The sequence below is a fragment of the Drosophila persimilis genome, unplaced genomic scaffold (genome assembly GCF_003286085.1).
Source record: "Drosophila persimilis strain 14011-0111.01,24,50 unplaced genomic scaffold, DperRS2 tig00000002-arrow-pilon, whole genome shotgun sequence".
In the NCBI taxonomy this organism is placed as follows: Eukaryota; Metazoa; Arthropoda; class Insecta; order Diptera; family Drosophilidae; genus Drosophila; species Drosophila persimilis.
In genome coordinates, this window is record NW_020825289.1 from 7291610 (window position 1) to 7315192 (window position 23583).

Here is a 23583-nt window from a genome sequence, read left to right on the forward strand (position 1 = left end):
CCAAAAAAATTGTGGCCCGGAGTGTAACCATAAAGAGCGTGTAAGCCGCAAACCCCATTCCCGACCAAGGGGAAAGGTCAATGCGAGAAGCGTTGGGCAAAAAATAAAATAAAAGAAAAAGTCGCCGCAGTCACCAAAACAGGAGAAAACAGAACAGAAAAGAAAATCATCGAAGAAAAGCCGGAGGTTTGAAGGCAAACGCCATCGATGCGTGCACATAAAAAAAGCAATTCCAATACGAACAAGTACATACACGTTGTACATAGAATGTTGTATATACTTATGACTATGTATAACTAACTAGTAGTTTGATAGAGCTGATACTCTGGAGAACTGCAGAGCCACACTCAGAGCTAGCTGTACCGTCTGTGCCCCCTTGGCGAATTCTCTTTTCCTTGGCTTTACTTTCCAGGGTATTCCCAGTTTTTCTTTAGGCAGCATCGTAAAAGCCGCCAGAAACCACTGATATAAACCGGATACCGCTACAGAAACAGGGACTGGGACAATGAGTTCCAATATAAACTTTTCCAACGCGTCAGTCGTAAACTTTAAGTTATTTATTTGGATCTTTTAAAGCTCACAATTTGCATTCCATTCCGGCAGAAAGGAGAGCCGTCCCAAAGGCGGCACAACGGGCAAAAGGAAGAAGCTAAGGCAGACAAAAGAGACATTGTTTTTGCCAAGGAATCAATTACATCCACAGTTCGCCCAAGGGAGAGCTCCATGCCAGAGCAGGCTCCCTCTATCATCTGGCTGCAAGCGATTTTTGATTAACTTCCGCCCACGAAGGACACTGGGAGTAGGCAGGACAGCGGAGAGGGAAGTACTACTCGCATAATGCATGGGGGAGCAGGTAAAATAATAAAATTACGTTCTGATTTCAGTCCCCTCCAGCCCCAGCCTTCCAGGCCGAATATCGTGACATACACGTGCCCAAAAATAGCAACAGCTTGTTGGAAGAATCCCAAAAAGCCCCTATCCCTCCCCTGTTGCTCGATTGTTACAACAGTTGCAAAATATATATGTATATATTAAAGGAACAATGAAACATCATGCTTTTCCAACAAGAACGAAATACATCGGAGATAAACAGTTGGATTAGTTCTTGGCCTCGGCAAATCCAATCCGATGATTGCCCATATCAAACTCTGTGTAGTATTTGCCCAGAAAGACGTCCCCGAGTATCCACAGGGGACCACTGGGCGAGGGCAAGTCCACGCCGATGATGGCCGAGAAGCAGATCTCGCGATCCTGGTAGACGTCGCGGAAGATGTAGTTGCTGCCGTCCAGGAAGAACTGTTGACTCCCGAGCTGAAAGGTCAGTCGTGGCAGCTGCGGAACCTGGTCGCAGGGAACAGAGTACTGGCCATACTCGGAGGGTGTCCCGCCTATCGACTCGTTGATGAGAATCGCCTGGTCGTAGGGCAGGGCCAAGAAGGAGGTCCCCGTGTCGATGATGACCTCGCAGCCATGCTGGCAGAGTCGCAGGTCGTTGATGGTAGCCGCCTCCATCCTCACCTGCCAGTAGGCGCGACGGCTCACCGGAACGTAGGTGAAGTTGCCTCGGTAGTACCTCGGATTGGATCCCCCGAAGAACAGTGCTCCCCCCTCTGGGTGCTCCTGCTCCCTGTTGAGGTACACACTAAACACGGGGTTGCTGAGGAGCTTCTGCTCCATTATCGCGTAGAATGGAGGCTTAACACCCTGCATGGAGATGCTTTGATAGGCCAGCCCGAAGATCCCATCAAATTTTGCTGCCAGGAAGATGGGGCCCGGCATCGTGGTGACCTCTGCGAATGTCTGATTCTGGATCTCCAGGCCAGCCACCCGCACCGTGTCGCTGGAGAGGTAACCGGCCAGACTCCCGCTGCCGTAGTGAATGGCGAAGCGGACCCCGTTCCGGCGATGGCTGCTCGACTGCCGCGCATTGTAGCGACTGTGCACCATGCAGGCCACCATCGTGGGGGCGCAGCTGGTGGAGGGTACCCACAGGTTCGAGGATCCCGTGTCGAAGATCACCTTGAAGGTCTGCGGCGGGCTGCCGATGGTGATCGGCCCAAAGTACTGAGCGTCTAGGTAGTTGCTCAGTGGCTCGCTTCTCACCTCCCAGCCGCCTCTCGGCCGACTGCGCCCATCCACTCTGCTGTACTTCAGTCGGAATCGATCCATCCGTATGCCAAACTGCACGAAGCGATTCCGGGCCGAGGGAAACCGACGCAGCGGCACGCGGTACAGCTCCGTGAGGGGGCTGGGTGCCACAAGGGGCGGCAGTATGAGGGACAGAAATAACAGCCACATACTGGAATCAATATCCTTTGGAATCCAATGTCTATCGAATATGATTGTTGATGTGAAAGTCAGAGGCAAAGTCAAATCGATTCAAGTCAATTCTGTAAGCCCTGTGCATATGCCAAGATTCCAATTACACCGAAGGAATACCCTACAAGACGGCCCACTTCAAGGGGAGTGCGCCTTAACGCCGGGTCAAGGAAAATGCCAGACTACCGCGCCAACCCATAGGGCATTAAACAGCACGAAAATTTCCATGACATTGTAATTGGAAATGTGAAACATTTCTGAAAAGGGATTTTTCAATTGAACTCCCTTTGAATCGGGTCAGAGCGGGGTGGCAGGGAGTGCGGGAAAATGCTTTTTATTGCAATACGAAAACTGTCAAGGTATCGGATTTCCAGTGAATGAATGTGTGAATACTCGTTCTCATAATTGCAGTTGCTGCTTTTGCTGCTCCACTCGATTGCACATAGGTTCCAGATCCGCACAGACAGGTATTCAATTTGAATGTGTATCCCTTTGCTGGTTGAGTGTTGTAAGTGTTTTCACCCGTAACATTCTTCTGTCAAGGGCAGACAGACCGCAAATCCATAGAAGCCGCAATTTGTATACGCCCCGTTGTCTGGCCGAAATGTCCTACAATTAAAACGTCGACATTCTGGCTAATGCGACAATAACAGTTCTGACAGTTAAGGCCCGACATAAAAGTGGCGAAGCGAAACGAAAGAACGAAACGGATTCGCAGATCCCAAAACCATTTCAGTGAGTCCTTTTCTGTCACCTTCAGGCTCCTGTCCTGTCTGTCAGTGACAGGCCACACCTGCGCTAATGGCCGCCCTGTTGGGGGGCTACAACAATGATATCGGTGCTCCTTGGCATTATTCTTATCGCCGATCAACACTGAAGCCAGGCAGGAGGGAAGGCAGGTCAACTCAATTAATTACTGCCGTGTGCTGTGCTATGCTGTGCTGTGTTTCAGGCCCAAAAAGGATTGTCCCAGCAGCTTTGATGTTGGACACGTTAATTGAAAGCGAAACTTGTGCAAATAACATTATCGGAAAAATTCAAATTGCATTAGTTGGCAGGGGAGCGAGCCTGAAGTGGCATTCAGTTAAGCAGGAGGCTCTCATTGAATTAGGCAAACACAATTAGGGAAGAAGGAAAACTTTTGGATTTCGGTGCGATGCTTGTCCTGCCACGCAGAAGATGTGCCAGGGTCAAAAGTCATGTCACCAAAGGAATTCAGTAGGGTGGTAAACTTCTTTGGCAACACTTGTTGATATTTCTGGCAAAGAAAAAGTTTTGTGTCCACCACAAGGTGTGGCCAAAAAAGGCAAAAGGTAAGCGGAAATTGCCCACAGAAGCAGCAGTCAACACATTTTGTATTCCTTGATGCTTATAAATTGGGTTTTCGGTCTCCCCAAAAAAGGAGATGGAGTTCCTTTTCGCTCGACTGCTGCTAATACGAAAGAGATGGACTGACAAGTAATGAAGGAGAGGGAGAGTGGAAAGACCGCAGCAGCTGGCCAAAAGTTGTTGCCAAGAAGTGCAGGTCCCTTTCCCACAAAAACCAATTATACCATCCAACTCTCGTTCAGCATTTCATATATTGGTCCGAAAAATATATGTGCATGTATTCTCCCCACAAAAACAGCAAAAGGGAAAAGGTTGCGGCTTGCTCTTTAAATGGATTCCATTCAAGTATGTTTAGACACACTCTATGCTCGTATAAGTACTATCTGTACCCAAGACTGACTTGTTGCCTTGCTGTATTATTTATGAGCCAATTAGAGATCCCGAAACAACACAGAACCAACTTTCTGCAGGGAGTTTTGTGTGCTGTTCATTGATTTCTTTACACAAATTTGCCGCACAAAACCGCCAGAGAAACTTTCGCTCCGAACCCCAGCACCGAACCTTAAAAGTAAGCCACAGAATCTTTAACCCAGAAACAGCGAGTTATGTATGTATTCTGTGGTATGCACTATTGCCGCTACTGTGCTGCAAATGTCAATGCTGCATCTTGAAATATGTAAATAAATTGCCAATGCCACAAGACCCACAGGATAGAGAGAAAATGGAAAAGTTTCTTCTGACGAAGGTGTTAAATTTCAGAGGATTGAATGATTATGCGATGAATAAAGTTTGAAACTAATCAATAACCATGCAGCATATTCCAGGCAGAAGTTTTTTGCCATCGGGAAAGCAGCGGAGGTCGCTCTCCTCACAGAACGAGCACACGATGCGGTCAACCTATTCGTCGACAGCCAAGCGGCGATAAGATCCATGCAGTCGTCCGTGGTCAGTTCCAGAAGTGTCTTGGCGAGCAGGGAGGCATTAGACATCCTAAGCACGACAAAGACAGTGCGGATCTATTGGGTTCCCAGCCACCAGGGCATCGAAGGAAACGAAGCGGCGGACGTACTAGCTGAGGAGGGCGTCGGGCTGGAGAATAGGAGAACCGAGAACGTGCCTGTCTCCCTCAGAACGCTGCAAGGCGATCTAGAGAAGCAGGCTAGAGCACAGACTGATAGCAGGTGGAGGAGTACCACCACCTGCAGAACCTCGAAGATAATGTGCAAGGAGCGCAACGAGAAACTTAGCCACTACCTACTGCACCTACCACGAAAGGACTGCAGACTGATGGTGGGAATACTAACAGGTCACTGTCTGGCTGCTGCACATGCAGCAAAGCTAGGCATCACCAACAGAGACAGTTGCAGGAAATGTGAGGAACCTGGGGCTATCGAAACCCTGGAACATCTCATCTGCAACTGTCCGGCTCTCTCAAGGGCAAGGAGGAGATACCTGGGCGCCCCAGTGTTGGCATCACTGGAAGATGCCTCCAAAAGGACGCCTCAGGAACTGCTGGCCTATGCTAAAAACACCTCGATTCTCGGGGACTTTTTAAAACCACATTAACACTCCCGCGATGGTTCATACACCCCCCCATCCGGATAACTAAGGGCCATATTGGCCTATGCGCGGCCCCGCTGAGGGCCGTCCGGGTTAACCTAACCTAACCTAACCTAATCAATAACCAGCAACTTTTCACAGTCACAGTCACGGCAAAGTCACATGTGAGAGGAGGGTGTAACAACAGTTTTCGACTTTTAATGGGCATAATTTGATTAACTTATGACCCGATTAACATATCAAACTCTGTTCTGCGTATACTTCTCCTCAATTAAACAGTTAAGAAGCGTTTAATGTGATTTTCACTCTGGCATTGATGGATATCCAGAGTTGTGACGTTTCTGCTGCTGATGGGGCAATCAATTAAGCGAACGCGGATGTCAAACACTTTGCCACTCAAAATTTGATTGATTTTCTCTAGTAAAAGCAGGAACCTCTCCTATTTGAGAGCCCCAGATATCTCCGTAACTAGGCCACGGAAGAAAGCGAAATACACCACTTCAGACGAATACGTATACGTGATTCTGCAATGGTGGCCCCAACAAGAAGAAGGAACAGTTTCAACTGCCAGCCATTGCTTTGCTTGAATTCGATTAACATAGAGAACATTGAAATTGAAATGTACCAGTGGCAGTGCCAGTGCCAGTGCCGGTGCCAGTTTCACAGCCATTGCCAGTGGAACCGCTGCTTTCTCTGACAGCTTTAAGTTCCATTTCCCCCTCAAGAGCATGTCCAAAGTTTCCTTCAACAATTACAGCGTTGTCAGAGCCTGGCACAACAAATATTTAATTAGTCCTCGCCCCCAAAGCAGAGATGAGACTGGGGCTCAGCTAAGCGGATCGGGTGGCAGGGGGCAGGGGGCAGGGGGCAGGGGGCAGCACCCACAGCACACATCCTGCGGGCAAATTCTGTTTGCCACTTGCAGCCAGTCGAGCGTGAGGCAACACGTCAGATGGAATCCATTCTGTGGCCGAAGATTAAAGCGGAATTCCAGCCGCCAACTAGGCGAAAGCTTTCCCACTATTCATAATATGCGAGAATTTACACATAATTAAAGGAGATTCGGTGAAAGGCGGGGCCATAAATCACAGTCGGGGCTCCAGTGAACTGCAGCCACAAACCCCATATAGGCACAGAATCGGACATACTCGTATCTAGGTGGCATTCATTCACTTATGCATATTCCATGGGTCTCGTCTGACCTTTGGGCTGTTAATTAATCTGCTTCCAGGCGTTAATTAAATCAGTCAGGAAAAACCTTTGCTCAAGATTCCCGTACAAAGGCCTAAGAGAGGTTTAATTGAGTTCCGTTTGGGCAGTTGCCAGTTGCTGAAGTTGCCATTTTACATTTTACGCGCACAATTTGGTTAATTAAAATGCTACAATTGGGTTGGCATTTTTGTGGCGCCTCGTTTGACGTTCTACCAGCCACTCCTTCACGTTCTCCCTCTGCCTCTTATCTACTTCAGGCAGGTGGCAAGTGTCCTTGTCCTTGTCGCTGTCGCCCTGTCGCCCTGTCGCCCTGTCGCCTTCGTGGAGTTGAGAGGCACTTCAAGGCGGCAACTGCACACATCGCATATGCTGATGAAAGCGAGAAAAGTGCTCAACAATCAAAGGAATGGAAAGGGTGGCATGGCGACATGGCTGGAGTGAGACCTGCCTGCCATACACTGTTGTGATTATACCACATTAGTGCCTTTGCCGTCTCGTACCACTCTTTGTTCAACTGGGTTTCATTTTTCAGGGAAACACAATTAAGCAAAGTTCCCACTTCCGCTCACATTTCACGTCCAAAAGCCGCACAGAAGAAATGTTTAAGAGTAAGAAAGAAATCCCTGCATATCAAACGAACACGAGAACCCCAACATGCTCCGCATTCTTCGTGCACATTAAGTATTTATTTATATTTTATTTTTATTTCGTTTTTTTCCTCTTTTTCCTTTTGGCATGCAGCTCGACAAAGAGGAGCAGTATCCTTATTTGGGGTGGAACGAGTACTCTTATTTGTGTTAGTTTCTCCATTCGCTTTCATGGTTGGTCCTTCACGCTCTGTAGTTGCCCTTATGGCTTTCGTACCGCGTAGTCCCGAGTAGCCAGGGTGTACTTGTATTGCAACCATAAAAGAATTGTCTACTGCTATCATCTTATTTTCATAGAAATCAGGTAATCTTTCAAAAAGCTTACACTACGTTTTACCTCTTGTCCATAAAGTCATTAAGAGGTATCAAAATGTCGAGCCTGGATGCAAAGAGCAAAGCTTTTTCAGTTCATTTTATCATCACTTGCCCGGGGCCCAGCTCATGCAACATTCATAAGCATTCTGGGAGCTCTTCGGCCCCCTCTTCTCCTGCAATTTGACAACGTCCAACTTATTATATGCAGCAAGATATTTGGCTAAATATTATCGGGGGAATACCTCAGATTGTGCAAAAGTTTCTTGAAGAGAGTTTGACCTTTTTCATAGCGAAGAAATGGGCGAAGAAATGGGCTACTCGCTCTTCACCGCCCCCACATCCAGCCCAAAGGTTGGGTCTAATTAGCGAACAATTAGCCGAATCCATGGGCAGTTTTCTAATTACGAGCCCCAAATTTATATTAATTATGGATATAATTGGTTCGAATATTTGGCTGCTGGTTGCGTGGGCAGTGATTGGATAAGTGACAGAAAATTGTATATATTTTAAAGAGTAGCTTACTCGAAATTCTGGAGGTTCCGACATCCATCAGAACTCAATTGAGACTTGTTGGTTGCCTGTAAATTTAGTTGTTGAAAAACTTTTCATTCTTGGTTCCGCCAGTTCGTTTGTGCTTAGAACTTGGAAACTCTATATAAACTTAAACATTTGTGTGCGTTCCATAAACTTGCTCAACTTCCTTGCCACAACAGATGCTCCAACGCGCAACATGCTAAGTTTTAGCTCATCTTTGAAGCTGAATAAAAAATGGGATGTTACAAATTGTTGAATACATATTGTGTGACAGTAGACACACATCAAACGACTCAAAAACATTCAATAGCTCAGCTCTAATCCCCTTGAAGATATAAAAAGAAATCCATTGTGAAGTACACTCAAGTAAATAGACCATTTATTCAGATGCTGGGGGATGTATCCTCCGTACAGAAAATTGTTCCATCAACAGCTACAGTTTGAATATATTGTACACACAAAATAGTATTGGCTAAACGAGTACTATGTATGTACCTCATGTATTGTTTGTATATGTTCAGGTGTAGGTTTAGGTGTAGGTTTAGGTGTAGGTTTAGGTGTAGGTTTAGGTGTAGGTTTAGGTGTAGGTTTAGGTGTAGGTGGGGGGGTTTGGTTGGTAAGTGGTTCACCTAGACGACATTTAACTTGGTTTTGCTGCTCTGCTGTGGCTTGGGGGCTGTGGCTGTGGCTGGGCCTGGTACCTGGTCTCCTTCCTTCCATCATCGCCATTCACGCTAATATCTAGTACTACCTCATCGCACTCGCAGATCTCCGTTCGGAAATGGAATTCAATGAAAGTTCAGTCTCTTAAGATGCACTTGCCTTGCTAAAATCTTCTCTGGGGAGTTGTCTCTAAACGGAGTTCTCCTCGAGCCCTTGCTGCAACTGGAAAATGATTAGCAATAGAACGGGGAGCACGGTTTGTCCTATTTACTACCTTCATCAGAGGACTGATTGCACGGGGCATAACACTGAGTGTACTGCCTGAGCATGTGGTATTGCCGCCTCCGGTGTGCAGGGCGTTGTTGGAGCCCCGGTGCAGGGCGAGGCAGGGGGGATGCTGCCCCACCAGTGTCGTGGTGGTGGCCGAGCTTACACAGGACTCCCGCTTGCCGCGTCCGTAGTAGCTGGTCAGAGGCCTGCAATGGATATCAGATGACACGCAGATTTAATCCCACTCTCCCGCACATCCAATTATCATCTTCCCCGTCCACTTACCGCATACTCTCAGCCCGCGGCGAGCTGCCTCCCTTGGAGAAACTTTTCGTGGTGTACCTGTCGAGGGGTGCAGAATAGTAAAGACCAGGGATGAGTGTGGTCAAGCTCCAGCTTTGTTGGACTCTATATCCCTATACCCACCGTCGGTTCTGGCTCTGCTGGATGTCACGCGTGTCCCGCCACGTGGATATGTGGTGTCGCAGGGCATTGCGCACCTCCGAGTTGAGGAAACAGTAGAACAGCGATACGGAGAAGCCCTGCCAGGTGCGAGGCGATGGTTTCACACAATCAGGGAGAGAACGATAGTGGAAAGCAGGAGAGAACCCACCTGTGTACTCAGCAGAACAGCACGTAGAACGGCGAACATGTGACCCATGAGGCCGACCTCCGACGGCCCGGCCAGCACCACCAGGTAGGTGATACCAAAGAGGGGTATGAGCACCAGCAGCGCCTTGGCCGCCTTCCTATACTGGCGCGTCTCCACGGTATTGGCCGAGCGCAGCTTGGTGATGAGCACCTGGAAGATACGATTAGTGCCGGCTGCTCTGCGCTTGCTGCTTTCGGATGCACTCACCCACATGATGCGCAGCAGGAAGGTTAAATTGATGAGCAGCACTGCACAGACGGGTCCCTGGAATATCCAATCCACATTCGTCTCCTCCATCCACGGGCAATTGATGTCATACTTTCGGGAACACAGGGAGGCAGAAAATATTCAAAGGAGAACGTATGGAAGGAACGCCCGGAGAGACTTACCTTCTCGGAGCTGTTGTAGCTGACAGTCAGGCTCTTGGCCACCAGCCAGGTAATGACAAACAGGGCCGGACCACCTGGCCAGCAGCGGAGGAGGAGAAGTCAGGAGAAGTTTAATTGGCTGTTTGCAGGGGGTGTCCGCCTACTTACCCCATCCGATGGAGGCGTAGATGTTGAAGCGTATGTTGTCGCCGGAGAAGGTGTTTACCACCAGCATGTACAGATAGAGGCCCTCCACCAGCATCCAGAAGAAGTTCGTCAGCGTGAAGAAGTGGAAGAGCGTGACCAGGGCAATGCAGCTTGCCTGTCCGCTTCGAATGGAGATCTAACAAGGGCCAAGTTATCAAAGGAAGGACACCAGGTAACTCAACTCCTCAACCCACCTGCACCGATAGCAACAGTATCCAGAACAAAGCCGACATGATGTACGTGAAGAACAAATTGGCGTGAATGGTGTTGCGCAGGCAACGCAGCTCCCTGGGGGGAGGGGGGTGGTAAGGAAATTTGAGAAGGAGCAGTTGCGGGCAACTCAGAATACTGGAACATATTCTAGGGCTCTCCACTTACTTGAAGTAGGCAAAGACAATCAGGGCGAGGCTGAGCGAGACCAGGCTGAGGGCGTAACCGATGTAGTAAATGATGGTTGGCAGCTCCACAATGACCTCGAACTCCGTCACCGAGTGGGAGGCTGGTAGATGGGCACAGGCATCGTAGTTGGTGTACTTCTCCCACGTTCCATTCGCATGGCAGAAGCGGGTGGCGTTCTCTGAGGGTTCAAAGGTTAATAGAGGGGCAACCCTTTTCAACCCTATTCAATCTATAACCACTCACTGCTGCTGTCGTAGTGTATCCCCTGCAGCTCGTCCATGCACTGGAGCACGGCCAGAGTGCCGCGCGCCGTTCGGGGCCAGCACAGGATCGAGTCGAACTGGGTGAGGCAGTGGTCGCTGGCATTGCCGTAGGTCGTTGAATCCATGTGCTCCTGCACCAGGCACTGCAGCTCCACGCTCGCCCCGATTCCGTCCAAATTGGACAGCATTAACAGCGGATCGATTCCGCTGCTGCCATTGGCGGCGACTGCCGCCTCCATGTAATTGTGGTCACTCATTGTGTTCCAGGGTTCCAGCACTCACAATCACACTCACTGCACCACCATTCTGTGGCTGCCCTGAAACCACCTGGGGGGCGAGTCGAGATGTGTATCAGAATAACATTGTCCGGGGACAATGTTCCCTGAATCGTTCAGGAAGTTGAATTGTTGCAATTGTTGAGGGACTGCCCGGACCCCTTTTGACCAGAGCTTGCGGCCTTTTGCCACAGTGTACGTTAATTGCATTGATACTGCCACACCCCCACTCTGTGCTGTGGCCCCAGGGCAATTGGTTTCCACTTAAAGGGGCAAGAAATCAGTTCGGGAGCGAACTTAAAGGTGTCCGATTCGCCATATTCATGGCGAACAGGAATGGTCAGGCCGAGTGCCATAAAAATTCATTAGTTTCGCCATCAAAAGGCAGACAGAAGCGTCAGCAGATTGAAGGGGGAAAAGAAAAGGCTCTCTGGTGGGTGCTGCCACAGCAGAGCAGACATGTGGCCATAAAAAGACCACCCACAAGTCAAAGGGCTCACCAGTCAGGGCACATGGTTTTACTTAGAAATTAGAAACGCTAACTTCCTGCCAGCGCCTGCCAGCGGGTGTGGCCTGGTTGTGTGGCTTTGGGTGGTTCTGGGTGGTTCTGGGTGGGCCAGGGCGGTGCCTTCAAGTCAGCATCAGCAAGCGGAAATCTCACATTTTAGCTCTGATAATAAATGGCATAAATGATGCATCGTTACATTAATGTATGGCATAAAACAGGGCGGCAGTAGGAACACACCCAACCCATGAGTGGAAAACCTTCCAAATAATCTGATGCTGTACAGTGAGTGACGAAACCAAGCAGAAGGCCCTAAGCAACCAGGCAAGTTTAGTCCGAAAAGTTTTCCCACAGCGTTTAACCAAATTCCCCGGAAATGAAAAGTTTTCCGAGTGGCCAACAGGACGTATGGATATTTGAGACACAATTGAATGGGTTTCCAGAGAACAACAAATTGTTCTCCGTAAATTTAATTTCTTTTGAAAATCAATACCTAACCAATTTTTTAATTGAAACGACACCGATTCCTGGTCACAGAGCTCCACGCAATCCATGAAATATGAAGTCCGCAGGCGAACTCCACACCCCTGTGGGGGCTCTACTTCTGGTTCCCACAGTGGCTGGTGGTACTTTGCCTTTCTTTTGCCGGTTCATTGCCTAATGTTGTTCCTTTCTTGTTGTTTAGGGGACATGCTCGTAAATTAGAGCAATGCATGCACATAAAACAAAAGAAAAGTTGATTATTACGACCCAACACTCCGCACGGACCCTGGCACAAAGTCTGCTCCGAAGTTCTCTCGAGCACAACGCATTCATTAGCTTCTCGCTAAATTATAACACATACGCCGCGTTGCCTTTTAAGACACCCTCGCGCCAAGGACCGCCACCGACCAGCAGCAGACATGAGAAATGAGTTAGGGCCACAATACATAAAACACAAAGTAAAACTCAATTTTAAGTTGAAAATTTTGTAAATTCGCTGGAGAGAAGAAACGGAAGAGAGAAAAGGGAATCGCCCGCCTCTAATTACCTCATAAATAAAGCCTCAGCAGAATTGCCAAGTCAGTGGAGGACTAAATTATGGCCAGAACTGCTAATTGCATATTTGATTTCAATTAAATCCGACAAACAGTACAAAAAAACAGCGGCCAAAAGAACACATAAGGCAGAAGGATATTTTTTATTTGCGTTTAAATGCAAATGCATTCTGACAGCACGAATGGAGGCAAATCTCATTTATGGGCAGTCAACTTGATGAATGTCCACCCCATCGGCCAGAAACTGGAAGAGCACATTCAGCAGGGCTCCCCCCAAAAAAAAAAGGACATTACCAGAAATAAACACAAGCAAACGAAATGGGACTCGACCGACATATGATGTAGATGAAGATGGACAAATCAAATGCGCAGCCCCAGAGATCACAGGGGAATGGAAGTGCCTCCCACAATCCCTCCTCCTGCTGTTCGTGCTATTATAGAAGATTGTATCTAATCTCGTACGATTGCACACAATGGATTTGCCAAAGGCGACACAAAATGCGAAAAGGAGAAAGGACCGAGATTCCTTGTGGGTTGGTTCTTGGGCCATGTGAGAATTTCTGCAATTTCCGGCTGCTGCTTTAAGGCTTATAAATGTTTGCCGTTGAGGGGGATTTCTTTAGAGAATTGAAAATATAATAGAAATCCGAGTACGAGTGCGAGTGCGTGTGTGGTCCCCATTTAGCATTCCCCGACATTCTCCCACTCTTTACATATACAACATTAAATCGAGTTTGCGGGTTTTCGGTCCATTGAAGGATCTTTGGGGCTCGTTTTTGTAATTGGCCAACATGTTTCATTCTCGCCCAGGACAACGCCAGGAAGTGCTACTTTCTGGGCTCATTAATGTAGCTCATTAAATTTTATATGCATAAACAGAATCCAGACAGCAGAAGGCAGCAAACAGCAACAATGAACATATTAAATTCATAAGCTTTGTCGTGCGAGGCAGCACAGAGAAATAACGTATACGCAGCATGGCCAAGAGGAAGAAAGGAAGAACAGACTGCCCCCAACGATATGGGGTATAGAGAAAGTTTTTAATGAAATTGCTCATTTAAGCGAGAAAACATTGTTTCGGATCGGAAAGTTATCGCACACTTTGATGTCGGTAAATTCGGGCTTCCCCCCAGAAGGAGAAAATTTTTGCATTTCCCACACTTTTATTTAGCCTTCGGGGGCAATCAAATTTGATGGTCGATGGTCCACCACATGCCCCAAAGGTAGTAAGAGACGGTCTAGACAATCGAGTATCATAATTTGCAGGCACGCAAGTCCTTTTCGATTTCCGTTTCCGCTCGGACCTTCATTCTCTGCTTAAGTCAGCACAAGCTCGTATCGCATCTGGAAGGAGCAGCGGAAGGGGCGGCACTCAAACGATTGCCAACAAGTGTGGCATTTTATTGTCTGGCCTTTAACGGCTTTCCGCTCATTGTGTGGCACGTGCAGGTCGCACTGCAACAGCAACAGTAGGAGCAGTTACGTGAGGGATTTTAGCTTCTCGAGTTAAATCCATAAATATCTGCCACAAAAGGCAAACAAGCCAGAAACAGTGGCAGGAGATCCTGTGGGCCAAATCTGATATTTATTGGCTCAATAAAAATTCGGTTTAATGCATTACAAGTGTGTCGAAATATGTGAGAGATTTTCACAAGATTTACGGCGGAAGTCCATAAAGCAAAGGGGCAACAAGTCCCGAAGCCCTGCCTGGTTATCAGAGATGGATTGGGGTGTTTCGTGTTCCACCACCTGGAGTGGATTTGCCCAATCGATTCCGCAAACACGCCATACAATGGCCCTATTGGAATTTGTGGATTTTCCCTTGAAACCGCTGCATTCTGCACATTCTGTAGCCCATTGTTCCCCATGCGCCTGGGTGTGGGTGTGTATCTGTGTGTATGCGTTGGCATTTTAATTAACCGCAAATTGTTTGCCATTCTTTCTGCACACCCATCAGTAGCCAGCCTCCATACACATCCAGGGATACAGAGGGATATCTCTTACATTGTTTGGACCCAAATCCTCCTTCTTCTCCGAACGAGCGTTGGGTTCTCTCGTATCCTTTGGGATTTCCTTTTTCTTATATTTTACACTTGCAGATTGCCGAGTTTAACGGGGATTTTTCCACTGACCACAGAGTGAGAGCGACAGTCCTTTGTCCCTTGGGCCAGGACAGCCACTTACTTGACCCGGCTTAAATGTGTTTAACGCCTTCTGAGCTGCCAAATGATGATGTTTGAGCTGTTTTCGTACGAGTATCTGTGCGAGGGGAACGCGCGGGTGTGTGGGTCTCCGCTTACACCAGTCTGTGCCTGTGTCTGTGTGTTTGTTTGTCTAGTTGCCTTGGTTATGGATGGACAGACACACACCCCACACACACAGAGCAGAGAACTTTATGGTTTTGGCATTTACACTCGCATTTTTATCCAGGATTATTTGTTATAGTCACACTCGCACTTGCACAATAACTATAAGCCCTTTATGCGGCCATTGACTTTATGACATTTTTCTTTGGCAAATTCTTTCTTTATAAAGCCTTTAAAGTCTTTAAAAGATTCGTTTTGTCCCGAGTATTTTTCAAACAATATGATTTTGAAAATATTTTTTGCTATCCTTTTTCAACTTTGGAATTTCCCAGAAGAACCGCACTCGCTCACATCCCGTTGATAACTGAAGCCGATGGCCGCAGGAACCATCTTAACAAGCCGCAACATTTTGACGTTCTTACCAAAAGGCGCGAAACGCCTTTGCGACCCACAATGGGGAAAGCTTTCCAAAGCTGCGTTCCACAAGAGCTTTTGACGCCAGGCAACAGGTGGGACCCATTTGTTTTTTTGAAGGGACATGATGGGGGATGCCCCGTGTTCTCTGGTCAATGCAGTTCTACAATAATGCCTGAAAATCTGGATATTTGATTTACGCAAATATTTGCTGGGCCCGATATTTGCTGAGCATTTCGCTGGCTGGGGCTTAAGTCTGTTTACTTAGGTCCCGTGGACCGAGTAGAAGGGATGTGGGTATTGGAATTGGTTTCAGGGATCCATCCCTTTGAAGTCCCACGTTGATTTAATTGCCACAGCTTCGATGGCACCCCAGGTGTGGAGGAGGATGTGGATGTGGGCTAGGCTAATCAAATTAAACTCGAGTGGAGTGGAGCTCTGGCCTGACAGTTATTGAAATATCAATATGGGGACGCGTGGGGATGCTTCAGGCAAATGGTTCCGGGAAATTTGCTGAAATTAAATTGTAGGGAAAACAACAGACAGAATTTTTTTTGTTATATTTACGGAAGCTTTTTCCTCCACTCTTAAGTTTGATATTACAATGATAAACATTTAGACGGCGGCTGCGGGCTCTGGTATGTGTATGACACGCAGGGCACACACACTCGTAGCATGGGGATGGGGGGCGGTGGAGAGTAGGGAGTCGCATGTGGGTGTGGTATGCGCGATGGCAACATCCTTATCCCAACTGTTTGATTTTCAAACAAATGCTAATGTCAACTGCCACTCAAAGGCATTTAAATTCCAATTTAAAAATGCTTTCTCTCTCTACGTATAGTATCTCTGTCTCTGTGGGTCTTTCCCATTTTGTGTGTCCCTGTGTCTCTGTATCCCTGTTCGCATTAAAGCGTTTATTCTGTCGCATGCAAATTTAATATCACACGCACTTGGAGTGGTTTTTTATTCCATTTAAATGTTCGGCAAACCTTTTTTTCATCGATGAGTGCCAGTTTTCCTCGATTTCCGTTCCCCTTGATTTTACCGAGAACGTTTTCCATTCAATGATTATTCCCAGAAGAGAAAAAGCGTCAAAGTTTTTCCATTTACTACACCAAGAAACTTCCACACAGAGTAGAACGCGCTTTTGCTGCAGCTAATACCGAGATCTTTCAATTAAAGCCAGTTGGGAAATGGAAAAACTAGTATGAATCAAAGTGCTCCTCTGCGATAAGTCAGTCTTAAGAACTTGAGAAGTGTCTTACTTCCAATCGAAGAAGCGTGCAAGGAAACATTGAGGCAATCGCTTCGTGCCTCCCAAAGCCATCAGCTTAGTGGTTAAGAGCATACGGAGGAAATCAGTGAGCAGAAGACACAATAAGCAGGCGACAGACGAAAAATGGAAAAGCTCCTTCCACACGAGGGTGGGCTTGAGCTTGAGCACTCAACAATTACTTAGCAGCCATTCACCACCTCCGTTTCACGAGGGGCTCGTGTTTCAACAAGCTCATTAATTGCACGCCGCACTAATGAGAACAGCTAAAGGATTTATTCTCTCTCACCGGGATATCTGTTTGGATACTGGCTGACTCATCCCCTTCCTATACTCTATTCGAGATTGTTCTTCTGGTATTTCCCCAATTGAAGTCACGCACGAGCTGATGCACTCGCAATCAACCGGAATCGGGGTTCCGTTCATCAGTCAGTCAACCTCTTTTTTTGTTCCGGTGCCGATGCCGGGGGCTGATGTTTGCTTACAGCCTTCAACAGACGCATTGAACCAACAAACAAAAAACAAATCCCAAACGACCCGATTTTATTACGGACTCATTAACAACCGGGCAGACTATTTGCCTATATAAGCGGACGTCGGAGGGTAACCGAATTTCATACATTTTCTGCCGCCCAAGTGGAGTTTAATCGTTAATCTGTAAATATGCCCGAGTTGGTGATTTATTTCTGGACTTTGATCTTTGTGCTGTGCCAAGCCCACGCACAGACCGCCTTCAATTGCACAGCACCGCCGAATTTCCAGAATTTTGTGAGTAGAACACACTCCACAAGAAGTCACGAGGTAAATTATTGGGGAGAACCTTTGCAGGACATCAATACTTGCTGTCGCACTCCGGAATTGGACATGGGAGATGTGCCTCAAAAGTGTCACAAGTACGTTAATCAACTGAAGTCCGCCAACTCGAAATATCCCAGCTATACCCATTTGGTAAGTCTGCATCTAAGAGAATATATGTATATGAACCTCTGCTCATCTTTGCTCCTTTTCAAAGTGCTATCCCGATTGCATTTACCGCGAGACGGGAGCCCTTGTCAATGGTAAACTCAGAGTGGACAGAGTGAAGCAGTACCTGGAGCAGCATGTCCATCAACGAGATCAGGATATGGTGGCCTACATCATGCGCTCCTTTGACTCTTGCCTGGGCAACAGTGCGTATGAGTATTGTCCTCTTTATAGAAACGCTTCATCCCATACTCTTTCTCTTAGTTAAAAGCCACATGAAGGCAGCCAACATAGAGGCTTACAAGGTGCTGCCGCACGGCTGCTCGCCCTTTGCCGGAATGGTCTACAGCTGCGTCAATGCCGAGACCTTCCTCAACTGCCCCCCCAGAATGTGGAAGAACGAGCGACCGTGCAACCAGGCCAAAGAGTTTGCAGCACAGTGCAATCCACTGCCGCATGTTCCGCTGCCCAGCAGCTAGAATACTTCGCATTCAACAACTGTCCACAAATATTTATAGTAAAAGATTCCATTTAGGTTTAATCTTTGATCTTTTTCGGGGGTCGAATAAATGTACGTTTCATAATTATCCATTGATCATTGCCCAGCAAATTGACCATGCAAAATGGGGCTCTTTTGTGCTGCTCCCATTATGACTCGCGATCAGTCAAAGTTTGATGTGCTGCAGAGCAACACCCGCCACTTGATAGTAGCCATGAATCAGCTAACACTCGTGTTTTGCCTGCTGCTTTGGTCTGAAGTAGATGGAGCCTTCAGGGACTTTGTGGTGGAACCAGAGGTGACTAACCCCAAGCTTACTCTAGCCAGTCATCCACTAATTCTTCCCTTAGATCGATTCAGAAGATAGCGAACTGGAAAATAATTTCCAGGACCGAGAGGGCGCTCTTGATGAGAATCTGCTCGTCTCGTTTCAGAGCGTAGAGCGTGATGGCATTGTCGATACTCAACTGCTGTTGAAGGCTCTCATGCAGCACGCCCAACGCCTGGGCCTGAGCTTGGATGAATTGGGTGAGAGCATTAACCACGATCAAATATCATTCCTGAACTCAAACGAACCTCAATTTTGGCAGCAAGCATGAGTTATGGGGAGGAGGAAGACGAGGAAGCTGCCAACCAGCTGGAGTCTATGTCCAGAAATCAGGATATGATGGGTTGTAATTCCAGGGATCAGGAAATGTTTGAATATGCCGATAGGCCCACATGGCGAGATGTTATCTTCAACTGATCCAAGAATAAATCATAGTGAATCATGATAAAAGCAGCTGGAAATGTTTATTTATTCGAGGATGTAGCGCACCTATTCACAGTGAATGCTGTATTCCCTAGCCTCGATGCACATGGTGCTCTTGCTGGACGCACTCTCCGGACAGTTCCTGTACACATACCGATGGGCGCAGAGGCCGTACATGACCGACATGGAGGAGCACTTACCGGTGATGGGCATGCGGCGACGCTTCAGGCTCTTGATCATGGCCTGCTCCTCTCCGGAACAGTGGTGAAAGCCCTCCGTATAGATATCCACAAACTCCTGATGGCTCTCCAACAGGGTTTCCATCATTTTACGGATATTTTCCATAACCAGACTGGTTCCGTTCAGGGCTTTCGCCGCTTCAAAAAGGCATTCAAAGCTGCACTGTAATTGCAGAGGGGATCATTAGGATCATTAAGGGATCCCCAAGATCCATAAAAATACTTACGGGTGTAATGTGCGCCCCATTGACCAGGTACTGGCCGCATTGCGAGGTGTATTTGGAAAGCTCCAGCAATGGCATTTTGCAACAGTTTTTCAATGCCTATTTCGAGGTAATATTGAATCTCCAGGATAATCTGTTGGCGGCTGACAATACTCACATTCAAGTCGGGACGTTGAGAGCAGTCCGGCTCGCCGGCTCCTGGACTGACCAGGAACGAGATCAGTATCAAAGCAAGCTGGTGTGGCATTTCAGGCACCTTCTGGTAACCGGACAGCACCAGATATCCCATATATACAATCCCAGCCGGATGCCCGAATGGCATTCGACTTGGTCCATTTACTGTTCATCCATCAAGAGAATGGGGTGCTCATTTACGATTATTATTCTTTTATTCAAATGGGTCTGGGACCACCACCACGTGATGCACGCATGGTTGGGCAGTGGAGGTTCTGGAGACGAGCCGTCTCGCACAGCTCCGTGTCGGACCAGCTGGACGAGGGACAATAGTTGAACATGTGTTTCGTAGTACAGATCCCATAGTAGAGGGGCACTGGGGAGCACTGCTCCACACCGGGCATCGGACGGGGTCTTTTGGACCTCAGCATTGCATCCACAGCCCCGGGACACTGCAACATTCCGTCCAAGTAGACGTCCACGAAGTCCTGATTGTTGCCCAGCAATCGCTGCAGCATGCTGCGGGCATTTTCCGCATCCACCTCCGATCCAGTTAGGACTCCAGTCGCATTGAAGATGCAGTCATAGAGGCACTGGCGCAAGATCAGAGAGGATTAGCAGAGGGGCTTGGCTTTGGGGAACCTTCAACTTCAACTTACGGGTGACACCCGGGGTCCACTCTCGGGCATGTACCTGCCGCACTGCTTCCGAAAGGCCTCAAAGTGGAAGGTGGGAATGGTGCAGCAGCCTCTGACGGCCTGGGGATTAAGAAATCCAACATATCACAGCTTTTCCCCATCGTATCCTAAATTGGAAACACTCACATTGAAATCCTGCCGCCTACTGCAGTCTACATCCGCTGGGGCAGGTGCGGACCCCACAATTGTGGAGTACAGTATAGCGCTCAGCGAGCAGATGATCAGAGCTCTGTCCTTATCCATTATTTCTGTCAGTCTGAGCTGCGCCTAAACATAACCGCTTAATTTATAATCCCACTACCGCAACTTCTCTGTCGTCTAATTAATGGAGCAAATCGCGTCATTTATGGCTTGTGAAAGCCGTTTAATTGAAGGTCTCGTGCCCCCAACGGGCACAGCACGTGCCCCACCTTTAAATTGGCTTCTATCATCAGTCATCATGATGAGCATTCGGTTCAAAGTTCTGCTGGGCAAAGTCTACCGGCCTGACCAGAGCCAGACACAGGCAATTACAGTGTCTGACCCAAACCGATTCCCTTTAAAGACATTTCATTTTCATGGATCGCAATCACACAAACGATTCGGAACATATATGTAGCTGGAAATAAGTACAGGTGACACTAGCTAGAAAAGCAAGCAGGCCAACCGTGTATAGTCGACTGCCCGAACTCTTCGGCTCCGGGTCGCTCTTCGGTAGAGTACCCTCTTCGAAAAGGCGGACGCAGGATCGGACTGTCTCCTTTAGGATATTGCACTCCGGGGCATCCGGCTGCCAGTATCTTCGAGGACATTCGAGCATCAGATATATCGCCGCGCACTGAGCGTGGTACATGGAAAAGGGCGAGCAGTCTTTGAAGGGGGCGTTGGATGTAAAGTTGTCCTGACCCAATGTATCCTGGATATGAGCGGAATAGAGCATAATGAAGTCTGCGTACTTGGTGCCCAGTCGGTCACAGGTTTCGTAGGCCATCTTCAGGGCCACGCCATAGCTGTGGTATCCGTTGAGGGGACTGTACAGCTTGGTAATCATCATGAACAGCTCTGGCATTTTGAGTTGGAACTTCGTCTCATCGCGTATCCCCCAGTGATTGAAGATGCAATCATAACGGCACTGAAAAGGCATCATCCTTTATTATTATTAGCCTAAATGCTTCGGTTATGGCATAACAAAATACTACTTACTGGTCCATAGTCGTTCAAGTAGGTAGTGCAGTTGGTGCCCACAAAGGCGAACATGCTCAAAATGTTCTTACCGCAGCACCAGTCCAGAGTCTTCGTGTTAAACAGCCTCGAGCAGTTTCCCATATCCAAGATCTCACCGCGTGCCACAGAAACCAACAGCATTCCCATGCAGCACAAGAGCCACAGAACAGACATTTTTTTAATTGCGGATCCTATAACGAATTTTGAAAGCGTCGAAAATATTTTCTATTACTTCGAAATGAAACTATAATCCCAGATATCTGGTTCCGGGGTTTCATTGGGTTAAAGTCTCCCGCAAAGCTAGTACCATCGCCATCTCCATGTAATCTCTCTGCCTGCCACACGCAACCTTACATTGACTGATCATCCCCTGGAATTAGAACATTCGGTAATCGAAGCTGTAGCCATGTGGAGTGTTTGGGTTACCATTTTACTATCAATGCTCTCCTGGACACTTCCTCCCCTCAAGGCAGCCAAATGCAAGGCAGCGCCCAAGTCTGTTCAGGTAAGTATTTGGGGGAAAGCCCCAGAAGCCAATAACTACATGAGTGCAAACCCTACAGAACGTACAGATCTGTTGTCCCGCTCCCATGCCCAAATGGGGCGTCTACAACAGTGAGTGCCGCGACTCCGGACAGCAGCCAAGCGTGAGTATCCGATAGACATCGCATCGCACTAGACTCATACTCATCCGCCCTTCTGCCATCCCCCAGTGCCGCCTGGCCTGCATATTCAATGCCAGCGCGGCCTTGCAAGGCTTCCGACTGAGGCTCCCCCGAGTGCGACCCATGCTGGAGCGAGCCTTCAGCCACCACCCCACCATCGATGCCTACGCCGCGAACTTTGGCAACTGCTCCTCGTTGGTGTACAGCAAGTACCAGGAGCTGACCGGAGTGAGTCGCCAGAGCGATGCCTGCGACAGACACGCCCTCTTCTACAGTCTGTGCGCCTACTTCCGGCTGATGCAACACTGTCCCCCAGGGCTGTGGCAGCGCAACAATAAGATGTGCCAGGAGGCACGCTCTTACACGAGGAACTGCTTCTGGCCGGCGTTCAAAAGATTCATGAACAACACCTGAATAAAGTCGCGGACAGTGAACTTAGTGGATAGTGCTTTTATTTCCCATCGAGCGGAGTATGGGTTGCGTGATCAGGTCGAGAATACTCTGCTTGCACTCCCTCCTGTAGCTCTCGCAGCTGCCCCTCTGTCCATCCAGCTCGGCGATATAGTAGCGCTTCGGCAGCGACTCGTAGCGAGAGCTGGTGGGACTGAACATGACGTGGACCAAGCTGCCCAGCACTCCGTTATGGTTTCCCAGTTGGTAGCTGTTCGCCTCGCAGATCAGCCGCAGAAGGCACTGATCGCCGGAACCGAATCCGTGCCTGGAATCACTTTGGATCAGTCTCGGATCTCGTTTTGAGTTTCTCTGGCAGATTACTTACTGCTCGAAGCGGTGGCTGAGTATCTCGTAGAACTTTGAGCGCGAGAGGAGAGATCTTTCGTGGCGATGTCTGGGCACTGGATCGCCATCACCGTCCAGCGGAAATCCCTCAAAGAAGTCCTTGTAGTCGCCATCATCTTCGTCCTTTGGTGGCGGGGGTTTCGGCTTGTGTTTGTGCTTACGCTTGTGCTTATGCTTTGGTGGCTTCAGGACAGCTCCTCCTCCGCCACTAGCAGGCTGGTGTAGAGGCTTCTTCTTCTTTTTCTTGTGATGCGAAGGCTTGTGCTTGTGTCCGGAATGAGAGTTATCGTGGTAGTCCTCATAGTAATCACCAAAGTCTCCTCCGGGCCCGTGGTGTCCATAGAGACCATCGTAGTCACTCAAAGAATAATTACCATTTGTCCCATTGCCATGTCTCTAAGGGGGAAACAAAATTGGAATGAAACCGCCATGTGAATCTTATGTAATCTTACCAGAACGGGCGGCTTGTCTGTCCAAGTTTTTGGCAGGTGATAGCTAACCTCAAAGTTGTACGACAGAAAGACCTTGTTGTGCAACTCCAGGGGAATAGCAATGGCCACAAAGAGCTGCCAAATCGGATAATGAGAAACGGGGAAGCTTCGAACCGGATTTACAGGCATAACTCACCGAAGACCCACCCCCAGTATTCCAAACGAAATGAGACTGAATCTCATGGAGTGAGCACAAAATCAAAAGGACTGCCCAGTCCATCGTTACCTCTACGACGCTCTGGACAGCAACAGGTGTCTCATCGAACTGAGCCGCAATACCACAACGACTGAGGAATAAACCTTTCTTCTTTCTTCACTTTAAAAGTGATA

The 23583-nt window shown here is 48.1% G+C and overlaps 9 protein-coding genes across 12 annotated transcripts; 3 read left to right on the top strand and 6 right to left on the bottom strand.

Moving 5' to 3' along the window:
* Positions 1–1042: 1042 nt before the first annotated feature.
* Positions 1043–2298, bottom strand: LOC6590222 (lysosomal aspartic protease). Its single transcript, XM_002016035.2, has one exon. The coding sequence runs from the start codon at positions 2296–2298 to the stop codon at positions 1099–1101; it is 1200 nt and encodes a 399-aa protein (XP_002016071.1). The 3' UTR covers positions 1043–1098.
* A 6181-nt stretch (positions 2299–8479) lies between these two features.
* LOC6590223 (diuretic hormone receptor) lies at positions 8480–15030 on the bottom strand. 4 transcript variants are annotated; one of them, XM_026986000.1, is made up of 12 exons: positions 14740–15030; positions 10719–11065; positions 10455–10653; positions 10271–10364; positions 10038–10212; positions 9891–9964; positions 9709–9819; positions 9463–9651; positions 9276–9391; positions 9135–9191; positions 8854–9055; positions 8480–8801 (listed from the first exon to the last, which is right to left on the bottom strand). In XM_026986000.1, the coding sequence occupies exons 2-12, from the start codon at positions 10993–10995 to the stop codon at positions 8769–8771; spliced, it is 1527 nt and encodes a 508-aa protein (XP_026841801.1). In that variant the 5' UTR covers positions 10996–11065; positions 14740–15030; the 3' UTR covers positions 8480–8768. The 4 variants fall into 4 exon arrangements, with proteins under 4 accessions (XP_026841801.1, XP_026841802.1, XP_026841803.1 ...); XM_026986001.1 differs by lacking the exon at positions 14740–15030 and adding an exon at positions 14560–14577; XM_026986002.1 differs by lacking the exon at positions 14740–15030 and having other exon boundaries at positions 8480–8795; positions 10719–11139.
* Positions 15031–17283: 2253 nt separating this feature from the next.
* On the top strand, positions 17284–17990 carry LOC6590224. Its single transcript, XM_002016037.2, has 4 exons — positions 17284–17316; positions 17377–17496; positions 17561–17717; positions 17776–17990. The coding sequence occupies exons 2-4, from the start codon at positions 17413–17415 to the stop codon at positions 17988–17990; spliced, it is 456 nt and encodes a 151-aa protein (XP_002016073.2). The 5' UTR covers positions 17284–17316; positions 17377–17412.
* Positions 17991–18224: 234 nt separating this feature from the next.
* Positions 18225–18755, top strand: LOC6590225. The gene is made up of 3 exons (XM_002016038.2): positions 18225–18308; positions 18361–18538; positions 18601–18755. The coding sequence occupies exons 1-3, from the start codon at positions 18225–18227 to the stop codon at positions 18753–18755; spliced, it is 417 nt and encodes a 138-aa protein (XP_002016074.2).
* Positions 18756–18827: 72 nt separating this feature from the next.
* On the bottom strand, positions 18828–19471 carry LOC6590226. Its single transcript, XM_002016039.2, has 3 exons — positions 19382–19471; positions 19228–19323; positions 18828–19163 (listed from the first exon to the last, which is right to left on the bottom strand). Exons 1-3 carry the CDS (start codon positions 19469–19471, stop codon positions 18828–18830), a joined length of 522 nt encoding a protein of 173 aa, XP_002016075.2.
* Positions 19472–19616: 145 nt separating this feature from the next.
* LOC6590227 lies at positions 19617–20527 on the bottom strand. The gene is made up of 4 exons (XM_026987092.1): positions 20507–20527; positions 20223–20357; positions 20058–20156; positions 19617–19991 (listed from the first exon to the last, which is right to left on the bottom strand). The coding sequence occupies exons 1-4, from the start codon at positions 20525–20527 to the stop codon at positions 19617–19619; spliced, it is 630 nt and encodes a 209-aa protein (XP_026842893.1).
* Positions 20528–20648: 121 nt separating this feature from the next.
* On the bottom strand, positions 20649–21473 carry LOC113565171. The gene is made up of 2 exons (XM_026986408.1): positions 21279–21473; positions 20649–21207 (listed from the first exon to the last, which is right to left on the bottom strand). Exons 1-2 carry the CDS (start codon positions 21471–21473, stop codon positions 20665–20667), a joined length of 738 nt encoding a protein of 245 aa, XP_026842209.1. The 3' UTR covers positions 20649–20664.
* Positions 21474–21721: 248 nt separating this feature from the next.
* On the top strand, positions 21722–22378 carry LOC6590228. The gene is made up of 3 exons (XM_002016041.2): positions 21722–21804; positions 21863–21946; positions 22013–22378. Exons 1-3 carry the CDS (start codon positions 21739–21741, stop codon positions 22376–22378), a joined length of 516 nt encoding a protein of 171 aa, XP_002016077.1. The 5' UTR covers positions 21722–21738.
* A 21-nt stretch (positions 22379–22399) lies between these two features.
* Positions 22400–23473, bottom strand: LOC6590229. Its single transcript, XM_002016042.1, has 4 exons — positions 23390–23473; positions 23215–23328; positions 22743–23158; positions 22400–22682 (listed from the first exon to the last, which is right to left on the bottom strand). The coding sequence occupies exons 1-4, from the start codon at positions 23471–23473 to the stop codon at positions 22400–22402; spliced, it is 897 nt and encodes a 298-aa protein (XP_002016078.1).
* Positions 23474–23583: the final 110 nt, after the last annotated feature.